This window comes from Thamnophis sirtalis, unplaced genomic scaffold (assembly GCF_051295495.1).
Source record: "Thamnophis sirtalis isolate CommonGarterSnake01/CBP01778 unplaced genomic scaffold, rThaSir2_p1.2 scaffold_6, whole genome shotgun sequence".
Lineage (NCBI taxonomy): Eukaryota > Metazoa > Chordata > Lepidosauria > Squamata > Natricidae > Thamnophis > Thamnophis sirtalis.
In genome coordinates, this window is record NW_028261386.1 from 121155870 (window position 1) to 121168227 (window position 12358).

Below are 12358 nucleotides of genomic sequence, written 5' to 3' on the forward strand. Positions count from 1 at the left end.
AGACGCTAGTATGCATGCGTGCACCACGCGCGTGCACGAGGATGCCGCCGGCCCCGTTCCAACCGAACCGGTTGGAACGGGGCGAGAAACCCACCCCTGAACTGTAGATATCTGTGCTATAAAAAAACTGCCAATTGTAGAAAGTGAACGCAACCATTCAATTAACTGTTTGTACACTATTTACAGAAAAATAATCACTGTTCTTGATACAACATGGGAACCTGAAAACTTTTAGCAGTGTGTAACTGCAAGACTAGGTTCAATTCAGTCTAACTGGGGTTTCAGTACCATTGTTTCTAACCTGAAAAGGTGTTAAACTGTGGGCTGTTTTGAAAAGAGCAAACCAAAGAATCTTAGCATGAGGTAAATACAACAGAAATTTCTGTTTTGTGTTTACTGACATGCATAATAAAGTATAACCATGGTGCTCCCATTATGGGAGGTGCAATTTAGAGAAAGCAAGGCCTACTCATGTGACTTACAGTTGTTTCTCCTAGGCCTTGAAATTCATTTTTACAGGTTTATTAACAAAGATTGGTAGCTAAAGGTATACATGGAACATTTATCAAGAAATATGGACCAAACAGGAGTCACTGCTAAAAGAAATGCAGCATTGGAGAGGTACATTCATTCCTGATTCTCAGTCATAGCCCGTGTTTCCCTGAAAATAGGCCCTATCCCAAAAATAAGCCCTAGTTAAGACCCCACCAACTCCGTTCCACCATTTGGTTGTATGAGGTGGGGTGAGGCGCATGCGCAAAAATCAAGCTAGGGTGAGAGTGGGGGTGGAGTTGCCCCATGCACCCTGCACCCGCTCACCTTAGGACTGCGACAGGAGTCAGCACGTGGCAAGCGTGGCTGCAGCAGTTCTAAGGTAAGTGGGTAAAGCATCCTCTGAAAATAAGACCTAGTGCTTATTTTGGGGCCCAAAAGAAAATAAGACCAGGTCTTATTTTCAGGAAAACACCATAAATATACGTTTTGTGAATATTTGGCTCTTTCTGCAGGCTTACTTCTTCCTCATTATAGCTAAAATTCTGGAAGATGTTTCTATGAGTAAAACAGACACAAGATAATTCTTGCTCCTTCTTGCAGCCCTTCTTCCTTCTCAATATTTTCTCATAATGAGAATCTGGTTTTGTAAATCTGGATCCCATTTTGGTGTTCTACATGACAAAAGGGCAGCCCATTGGCTATGTGTAGCTTCCAGCTACTTCCTTCTTTCTTTCCTTTTCTTCAATTTTTCCTTTACTTTCCCTTTGATTTCTTTCTTTTCTTTTTGTTACTTTACATTAGTCCATATTAGTTTTAAATTTTCTTTTTAAAAATCTTGTAATTATACAACCAAAAGCTAGGACGAGATAGTTATGGGAGATACAAATGCTATTGTTTTGCAGCAAGAGGTAATAAAGTAGAACACCAAGATTGGAAAAAACGAAATCTGGAAGATGCACCGAAACACCATCAGCCAAATTTGGTATGCATAAAGATATAAACATTCTGTCACAAAATTATCACTCTTATAAGATAATGGACCCTGTGGTCCATTAAGAGTGTCTCACCATTCAGGAAGTCTGACAGCAGGATAGTTCTGTAGGTTATTTGCATGTTTACAAGTTATTTGCAAAAACACTCCTAGGCGCCATGCAGACTCTACTCTTAACATAAAGTTCACATTTGTTTTTTTGCTTTTAAACTATTATTGCAACATAGATACGGATTCAAGCTGAGCTGAGCCCCATCATAAGGCATTTTCACTTCTACTAATACTTGACAGCTTAGTATTAACAGGTAAAAAAGAAATCATCATTATTATTATTATGCAAAATACATTTTCCCCTCACCCGCTGGGATGAAAGGAAACATTTTACATAGTGACAGATATAATATTACTCTAAGGAGGGGAAAAAAAACACCAATTTACCTTACGGCACAAACAGTAAGTTGGCGGGGGGGAGGGGTGGTTACCTTTCTTTTACACTCTCAATAATTCCAAAACAGCTCAAAGAATATATTTTTTACAGTTGATATTTAGAACTTTAGGTGCAAAAGTCACGGGAAACCTGGGGAGTTCAGCAAGAAAGATTTCGTGCAACTTACTTGATAACTGTCCCTTTGGTGCCCCCTGCTGTTGTCAGCATGACTCTGGTGGTTAAACTCACACGGAGATCATCCTCATCCAAGCCGAGTAGTTTAGCACAGTATTCCAGAGACTGGGCAGATTTATTTTTTAGTGTACATCCACCTGAGGCAAAAAAAAAAGTTTACTAATATAGGTGTCTGTGTGTGTGTGTGTGTGTGTGTGTGTGTGTGTGTGTGTGTTTGTTTGTTTTTGTGCGCGCGCACACACATATATATGTATATGTATGTTTGCATGTATGCATATTTCTTAAAAATTGAAATGTTCAGGCAATTTAAAAATGATCACCGATAAAATCTGTCTAGAGCAGGGGTGTCAAACTCGATTTCACTGAGGGCCACATCAGGGTTGTGTTTGACCGGGGGCAGGGACAGGGGGAGTGTAGCTGGGGGCGTGGCCAGCTTGACATCACTCCTGTTACAGGCGCCTGTGGTGGCCCGAGCGCTCTGCCAGCAAAAACATGATCCCAAGCTCCGTTTTCAGCTGCCACGGCCTCCTGCAACCATCTGCCATTGAAAACGGAGCTCAGGAGGGCCGCATGCGGGAGCCTGTATTCGCTGGCAGAAGCACCATGGCCCGGTCCTTCGCTGTTTCCAGGACGGCACCATGGGCCAAATCTAAATACCCTACGGGCCACGGGCCCTGAGTTTGATACACCTGGTCTAGACATTGGTGTTTTGTATGTACCATATAGGTATCATTAAAAAAAAATGTCTGAACACTCCAATTGTTAAGAAATTATACAGAATTAATGGATACTTTCAACACTGGCATCAAGGCCAGTGAAAAGAAACATGGCCAGCATCCACTACCTTAGAACAGGACTTTCTGCCAAGGAAAATGAAAGGCGGTAATCATCAAGGTAAAGTTGTTAAAAGTGTTTTGTGGTTCAGTTCCTAGCACTGTCAGTTAAGAAAGGAGCAGGTAATAAGAAAAACCTCTGCCCAAAATACATAGAAGCTTCATTAAAAACTTTCCAAGAAGAGCAGGGTATAATGTAAATTCAACTTAAAAGCAATTCTGTGCACAAACACTCATGAAAATTTCATATTACTTCAGTGCTATTTGTTCCTACTCCTCTTAAACAGCAGAATACATATTTAAAACATCAAGAATGGTTTCAAATAAATAATCAAGCTACACTTGATATATGATATTCATTGATCCTCTTTGGATCCCACTGTGTTTCTTTCTATTTGTGAATCTTACAAACCTACTTTCACTCTGGCCTGCCACATTGTCAAGATATCTCTCTAATTCAACATGTTTCTCTTGATTTCAATATTCACTCAGCATTTTAAATTATGTATTTGGGGTAAAACTGTAAGGAGTAAAACAAGCCACAGAGGTACAATTTAGGGAACACTGTTTCTTCAACCCACAATGTGTCTTGCATGTAATAAAAGGGGAATAAACTTAGCTCTGGATTTCATATGATGTTGAAGACTCAAGTGCATTATTTCCTATGTTTCCTTTCTATATTCTTCTACCCCTGCAGGTGTGTGTGTGTGTTTGTGTGTGTGTGTATTACAATTACTTTACAGTTATATTATCTGTTGCTTCTTAATTTCTTCTACAGTAATTGCAGTTTAATTTAGGTATTTTTTTGTATATTGCCTTGGTACTGTTAGTACAGGGTGAATGATCAATTGAATAAATTAGAATCATCCTGGCATCATAAAGGAGGCTTGCTCCTGATCCATTGTAGTAATTTTACTTGTCTTAATTTCTCCAAGGAATTTAAAAAAAATTAGCTTTTGCCTTTTTAATTACATATACTTTTTCCCAGCTTAGGAGAAAGAACAGTACAAAGTTATTCTAGCAAGTGAGAGGTATTAGCATGCCTTACTACAAATAGTTTTAAAAATTATTTTCAAATATAAAGTTTTTAAATCTTTGCTAGGAAATAAACTCTTAATTTCAGAATTAAGTGGCAGAAATTTCAGCATTGCTTTTTTAGTGAAATAAAAAGAATGATTATGTGCCATCAAATCAGCAAAACCATCTAACCAGATGTGCTGCCAGCTTCTTCAAAATCAATATTCCCCAGATGTAAAACACCAGCAACCACTCGGAAGAGGTCCAGCTTCTCTTCATCGTTAAGCCCAATCTTCTTCATTGCGGTGCACATTCTGTTAAAATCTCCATGGTCATCTAGCAGGGGGTCCTTCAGGGAACCTGATTTTTGGTACTATAAACAAGATTAATGTTAAGCAATTGCAAAGGGACAAGGAATCATACTTCTACTGATTAATAGCGAGCCAAAATAAACAGAAGAGAACATGAAGAACAGAATTTAAAAGTATGCCTAAAATTTCAGGATTTTTAGACAAGATGGGGAATCTATCCAGAAACAAAAACAGGGAGATCTGAGATGAATTAAAAAAAGGCACTGTGAGGAACAAAATATGTCCCAAACTTAGAAGGAATTGTCAAGGAAGAATCTACTGTACTGCTAACACGCGGGCAGGAGAATGAGCTATTGCAAAATCAAAATGGGTGGAGAGCTGCAAATTCATCCCAGATCTCCCTGGTTGTTGTTATTTGTTATTGTTGTTGTTTCTGGATAAGATTCCCCATCGTGTCGAAAAATCCTAAGATTTTAAGTAGAATTTAAAATTCTGTTCTTCGTATCATCTTCTGTTTACTTTGGCTTGCTTTCACTTCATAAAAATACTACTGAATCTATTTGCATACATAATATCCTCACTCCAAGAGCTTTGGGTCACAGATGCAAAGTGTAGTTCCTGAAGCCTGCCTATAAAGTGCTTTGAACAATTGTTACTCACACAATAAATGAAGACAATGCATTTGATTGGAACATAGAAAGCTTCGTGTAGCTCAGCACTTCCACTGGCTGACAGAGAAATGTACTTTTCCTACCAGGAGAGTTTGAATATAAATTGAGGGTGTGGTTTTGATGCTCTGGTTCCATTAAAGCATCATTTTGGAGGGGAAATCCTTTACTTGAGGCCCGGAATGGATACCGCAAATGAAATACGAGATCACAACATTTGAAAGATTACAGTAAATAATGATCCTTGGAAACAGAACCAAGCATTCATTTCAGCATGATGGCATTGTTTTACCAAAGTTTATATTTTATAAACATACTAGCAGTTTTGATTATTTATCTATTTAGTTTCAAACAGAACACATTATTATCAACTCAAGGTACTAAAGATTCTAACTAAAAATCTATCTAATACATGCACAGAGAGAGCATGCTCAAAATAATTGTTCATCTCAAATAATATGCAGAAAAGCCCGTGAAATCCCAAACAATTTTTTTTTAAGAATGTGAGGAAAAAAAGACTAACGTGCATCTACTAAACTCACACCACACAATAATTAAAATCCCAGATTATACAAAGTGATCACCTCATCTTCCTGACAGGAAAGGACAAAAACAATGCAAACATTAATTGACTATTTTATTTACTATAATTAAACATGATACAAAGGGGACATAAACAAGACATTTCTGTCAGATTAATAGTAAGGTTAGGACAGCTGACATTACTGGAAATCAATTATAATTATTCTCTTCACCTCTATAATACTAACTAGAACTGCTCCTTCCCCCAATTTCAATGCCATCCCAATCCTCTGAGATATAAAGAGGGAGAAGAATGGAAAACAGAATTACCCAAAGCTCAGAAATTCTGGATACCTATCTACCAAATAGATATTGTGTTCAATCGGCACAATTGTATTAATTTGAAAGCATTTGAGGCTCTTTTACTGCCAAGCAGATGTTCCTTTCGCTTAGGGACCAAATCGGTTATATAAAAGATGCATCATTCATTCACCAAACTGAGGCTAGTTTGGCTTTTAAGATGACAAACCCACATTATATATATTCCCCTCTGCGGACAATAGTATGTAAAAATTCAATCAAGATGCTTTTCATTGGTTCTACAGACTGCAGCAGCCATAAATGATGTTAATTTGACCATCTTGATTACAAAATGCTTGTTCAAATAAACTCTTAGTTAAATGGTATAGAGCCATTGCTTTACTATCATTACAACTAAGGTAGGGAGCAGACTTTTGCAAAAAGGTATTTGATTGAAGTAGAATTCGAATAGATACGATCAGGTACCTGATAATTTTTGAATCTCCAAGACATTGGCTTTTTCTTTGTTTTTCCTTATTTTATTAAGCATGAACCAATTCAGATCAAAACCACTATGAATGGGAAGGGCAGGGATTTAATAACAAAAACAAACACACACATGCCTAAATTTGGGGGAAGACCATGCACAGTAGGGGCTACTATCCTTTTTATTCTAGATCTAAAAGTGCAAAGACAGATACACGTGATCTTGATTTTTTTCTCCTCTTCCTTTTTTTTTCTTTTTTCTCATTTTAGTATTTTAATTTTTGTAAAATTGCTGTTTGTTCATTTGTGTGTGTCTGTGTGTGTGAAAGGGTGGGAGAGAGGGAGGGAGGGAGGGAGAGAGGGAGAGAGAGAGGGAGGGAGGGAGGGAGGGAGGGAGGGAGGGAGAGAGAGAGAGAGAGAGACAGACAGACAGACAGACAGACAGACAGACAGACAGACAGACAGACAGACGGAACAAGAACACATAATAGCTTCCTGGGAACAATCCCTAGTTGAATTGAAATATGTGTTTCAGACATTTTGGTCTATGAATTAAATTGTTCTGTTTTAGTTTCTACAAACTAAAAAAAAACACCTCAATCATTCTGAGCACATGAACTGGGAAGGAAAAGGGGGAAGAATGGGGAATAGTTAACACCAAGTTGCTTCTTTGGCAACAGAATAGGTAAAAATTCTCAGAATCCATGGCTGAGGAAGGGAAGAAAAAATTGAGAGGGGAGGAGAGGGGAGATATCCCACTCCGAGCCCTGAGTGGAGGGGAGGGAAAGATGGAGGACAAGATATGGGAAGAGCAGCTTTGCCTTATTTGCCCTGTGAGCTCTCCATATTTTGTTTTATCTGAAAATCAAAACATCTCATATGTCCTTATTTCTTCCAGAGCAAGGCTGATACCAAACAGTTCAGCAGAACCTCTGGACTACAATGTTTTGTTTCAAGTCACAAGAAAACATTTTCCATTTGGTCTATATGTCATTGTGTGCTGAAGTAAAAATTCAACGGGGTTTTTAATTGTGATTGAGGGGTTTGGGTTTTTTTTTTTTTTTAAAGAACACGGATGCCAATTTGGCTACAATTTCCACACATGGACAAAATCCCACAAATCAATCCAGCTAAATATTCATCAAGTTCAAATTGTTAAGAAAAGGGTCTGATTACAGATCCTTTGACCATGATGGCATGGATGTACAAATCCACCCGGTTTACAGATGGTGGGTAACAGTTTTGACAGCGCCAGTCTCCTGTTGCAATGCTGAGCTGTTAGTGCTTGAAAAAAGTTGCATAAACCAGATTTTAGGTAGATGCATGATACGTCCCTGATGAAGTTCCATATTTGAATGTAAGACAGGAACATATGAAATAGGAATCTTACCTCAGGACTTTTGCGATTCTGTAAAATCTGCTTATCAGTTTCTTTAGTAGCAAAGTAGCGAGTGCACCCACGATTTAAATACTGTTGTAAGACAAAAGAGTCAATCAAAATAGCAATAGCAATAGCAGTTAGACTTATATACCGCTTCATAGGGCTTTCAGCCCTCTCTAAGCAGTTTACAGAGTCAGCATATCGCCCACACAGTCTGGGTCCTCATTTCACCCACCTCGGAAGGATGGAAGGCTGAGTCAACCTTGAGCCGATGAGATTTGAACCGCTGAACTGCAGATAGCAGTCAGCTGAAGTGGCCTGCAGTACTGCACTCTAACCACTGCGTACCTCGGCAAAAGTGATGTTCAATATTAGGCTCTAGTAGCAGAACTACCCCTTGCTTTCTTTTTCTCGAGTCTCCTTTGGGAGCTGATATCTATAGAGTGTTACACTTGCTAAGGTTCAGAAACACTGTTCTAGGCATTCAAATTCAGATTCAAACACTTACCCTGTTTCCCTGAAAATAAGACCTCCCTGGATTATAAGGCCAATCGGGGCTTTTGAGTGCATGTGCTAAAATAAGTCCTCCCCAAAAAATAAGCCCTCTCAAAAAAAATTGCAACACAGCAGCAACCATGAGGTGACCATGCTCACCACCTCCTGCACCTCAAAAATAATAAGGCCTCCCCGAAAATAAGGCCAAGTGCTTATTTCACGGGTGAAAAGAAAAGAAAATTCGGGGAAACATGGTAGTATTATCAAAAGTCACATTTAATGCCATAGTGAGGTGTTCTTCAATGAGAGAGAAGCAAAGGCAGCGTTTTTCCAGGGTCACTTCTCTGAGAAATCCTAAGGAGACTAGAGAATTTGTTTCAAGTTAACCATAGTTTCATATTAACTCAGAATGAGAATCCTGATCACTGATCAACCGTAATCATGGTTTGTAAAAACAAGAGAGAAGCATACAGTCCAGTGTGAAGCCAGCATATTGTAAGTCTGGTTAAAGTAAACCAAGGTTGCCAGGCAACACTGCAAAATGTGAACAAAAGCTAAAATCTTAAATAATATTTGTGGCAATATATCAAAAGCAGCAGGAATGTGATAAATCAGTTTATTATAATATTCTAACATATCTAATACTATCCAAAGTTACAGCCTTACATATTTATTCCAGAATGTAAGACAGAAATATATGATAAGGTGCCTTTCAGATGTTTGGGGACACAATTACATACGATTGAAGCAGCAGAGTCAAAAGTCACAGACTTGGGCTGCTGAAGTTCATAAGCTCTGGAGACATCAAGCTGATTGCTCTTTGCACATATAGATCGTTCTTGACTTACAACCACAAATTGAGCCCAAAATTTTATGTTGCTAAGCAGGACAGTTGTTAAGTGAGTTTTGCCCCATTTTTATTGTATTGTATTGTATTGTATTATTTGTATGCCGCCCTTCTCCGGGAGGACTCAGGGCGGCGAACAATTCAAGGGGGGGAAAAAGGGGGGAACATAAAAGACAAAATACAAATAATAAAAGTAGACAACAGTCGCACAACTATACATGTCGAGAGGGGAGGGAACTCATCACCCCTAGGCCTGCCGGCAAAGCCAGGTTTTGACGGCTTTTCGGAAGGCCTGGAAAGCGGTGAGGGTCCGAATCCCTGCGGGGAGTTCATTCCAGAGGGCCGGAGCTGCCACAGAGAAGGCCCTCCCCCAGGTAATAGCCAGGTGGCATTGGCTGGTAGATGGCACCCGGAGGAGGCCAACCCTGTGAGATCTAATGGGTCTGTGGGAGGTAATTGGCAGCAGGCGGTCTCTCCAATACCCAGATCCAATACCATGAAGGGCTTTATAAGTTACGACTAGCACCTTGAAGCGTATCCGGAGACTGATCGGTAACCAGTGCAGCTCGCGGAGGATAGGTGTAACGTGGGTGTACCGAGGTGCACTGTTCCCTCTAAGGTGCGCACGTGCGCGGCCGCGCACATGGAAAGAAATCCCCGCGCAGAAGTTTCTAACTGCCGCGCAGAGATTTCTACCAAAGCAAACGTGGGGAAGTCCTTTGCAGGTGGCTAGAACTGGCCTCCCGCAAAGGACCTCCCCAGTCTTGTTTTGATGAGCCGCCAGTCCTCTTGCTTCTTCTCCTTCACCGGCAAAGCTCCCGCAGTGAGCCTCTCCCTCCACGCGGAGCCCCTGAGCTGGCTCCCGCGTTATCCCTCCCCCTTCCTCCTCTGCCGTGCTTTTGAGGCCGCGGGAGCTAGTAGGAAAGCGGCGGAGGTGGAGGCGGCGGCAGGGGTAACCCAGAGCCCAGCTGACTCCACCTCAGTTGGGCTCTGGGTTACCCCTGCCGCCGCCTCCACCTCCGCCGCTTTCCTACTAGCTCCCGCGGCCTCAAAAGCACGGCAGAGGAGGAAGGGGGAGGGATAACGCGGGAGCCAGCTCAGGGGCTCCGCGTGGAGGGAGAGGCTCACTGCGGGAGCTTTGCCGGTGAAGGAGAAGAAGCAAGAGGACTGGTGGCTTTGAAATGCAACCCCCTGGTCCCGCCGGCCGCGGATTTGATTCGGCGTAAGTGGGGGCCGAACACATGCTGAGCTGACTTTGCGCAGTGAGGCGGAGTAATTAACCCCCCCCACAAAGAACGTGTGTGTGTGTGTGTGTGTGTGTGTGAGAGAGAGAGAGAGAGAGAGAGAGAGAGAGAGAGAGAGAGAGAGAGAGAGAGAATTGGATCAAAATTGGTGGCCAAAGGAGTGGAGGGAGGGAGGGAAGGAAGGAAGGGAGGGAGGGAGGAAGGAAGCCCTGCCCCCTGTGAAAAAAACTGAAGATGGAGCAGTGAATGAATAAACCATAAAAGCAACAAACAGTTAATGCGTAAGTAAGCTGAGGAGCAAGTTCTCAACTAAGGAAGCAATATAAGAAAGAAATATAAAAAGCTCAATATGCCAAAACACTTATTTTAGTCTTCATTTAATTACTTGTATTGTAGTCTGATGTAACGTCTTTTTAAAGTTAACGTTAGTTAGAAAATATAGGGTACAAAACTTAAATAATAAAAAAATTGTACATTCATTTTGAAAAATAAATGCAATACTTCATTAATTTCATATCTTTATTTAAAATAGTTTTGGCCTGGCATATGATTTTATTGACTCAGTTGGAAATGATGTGGATGTTGTATCTGATTCTGAGGTATATATATTCTTAAGTAACATAACATATAGCATATTGTCCAAACTTGCTAGACTATTTAATTGATCTTACTACTTTAAAGGGGGAGAGTTTCATGATAAATTATTTTATTACATTTATGTTGCATTTATATATTATATTTATTACATTTATATTCCACATTATATATTTGTATTGTTATTTTAGTGTATATTGTCAATTTTGATAGATATTATATTGATATATCAATACTGATTTTAATCATACTAAATAACAATTACTGCTATTATTTATCAGCATTACATATTTACAGTTTTTAATATCGAGTTAGTCGTATTTTAGAATAATAGCGTTATCTTTTAATAGGATAATTGGCAAAATCTAATTCACATGTGATGGGTTGCATTCCAAAGGAATGTGAGAGGACAGGTTGCCTGCAAAATGCCAGGACCCAGGACCCTGTTGGTGCCATGTCTCTCTCTAGCCAGTCTAACAATGTAAAAGCTGAGCAGAGAGCCTTTTTTTTTTCAGGGTAAGCGGAAAAGTATAGTCTTTGAGTGGCACTTTTCATGCCTGGCATTCATCAGGCTGAAACCTCGCTAGCAATCGGCGCTTGACGCTTGGTATGTTGCGCAAATGTCCAGCAGACGTGACAGCAGTTCAAACTGTGGCTCTCTTAGGTGCTCAGGCATGAAACTGTGCCGCTCAAACACTATACTTTTCCGCTCACACTGAAAAAAAATTAGAGGGAACATTGCCGAGGTGCACCCACAATCGCTCGCGCGGCTGCGTTCTGGACGAGTTGAAGTCTCCGAATACTCTTCAAGGGCTGCCCCATGTAGAGCGTACAAATCCTTGCCGTATGACATTTCTTGCCACAGTTGTTAAGCGAATCACTGCAGTTATTAAGTTAGTGACGTGGTTGTTAAGTGAATTTGGCCTTCCCCACTGACTTTGCTTGCCAGAAGGCTGCATAAGGGAATCAGCATAACCCCAGGACGTTGCAACCGTCAGAAATATAAACCAGTTGTCAAGCATCCGAATGTAAATTACGTGAACATGGGGATGCTGCAACAGTCGTAAGTGTGAAAAACAGTCATAAGTCCCTTTTTTCAGTGCCATTGTAACTTTGAAAGGTCACTAAATGAACTGTGGTTAGCCAAGGACTACCTGTATATGACAAAATGATTCAACCATGTTTGGTCCGAAATCAAGCTTCAGCACAACAGATTCATAGATCCAAACTTATAATATAAGGTCTTTTACAATCCATTAGTCACATTGATTGGAATAGACCTGTTCTAAGTGTATCTGAATCCAGTCTACAATAAGTAGTTAAAATGAATTTTCAGTATGGTAATACTTTAGATCAACTTACCCTAAAGTTATCTGGTGAACCTAAATATAGTTTCTCCCTTATATTTTCAGGGGCTCCGGCACAGAGCCTATAGAATATGTGGTAATTCCTTTCTTCCGGGCCTTGAACACAAATCCTGGATTTCTCTAGGAGATAATGTGACACAAATCCACCAACAACTGAATTCTAGGGTAAAAGAGAGGGGGGAAAA

At 40.3% G+C, this 12358-nt stretch overlaps 1 protein-coding gene across 6 annotated transcripts in view; it reads right to left on the reverse strand.

Annotated features, from left to right (window-relative positions):
• The window catches only part of MYO6 (myosin VI), a 120009-nt gene that overhangs the window by 50735 nt on the left and 56916 nt on the right, over positions 1 to 12358 (reverse strand). For all 6 annotated transcript variants that reach the window (XM_087718847.1, XM_087718846.1, XM_087718845.1 and 3 more), the window contains exons 9-12: positions 12169 to 12333; positions 7636 to 7716; positions 4151 to 4331; positions 2101 to 2245 (exon numbers count right to left, since the gene is read on the reverse strand). In XM_087718847.1, coding sequence (XP_087574973.1) covers positions 2101 to 2245; positions 4151 to 4331; positions 7636 to 7716; positions 12169 to 12333 — 572 coding nt within the window. The remainder of the gene's footprint in view (positions 1 to 2100; positions 2246 to 4150; positions 4332 to 7635; positions 7717 to 12168; positions 12334 to 12358) is intronic.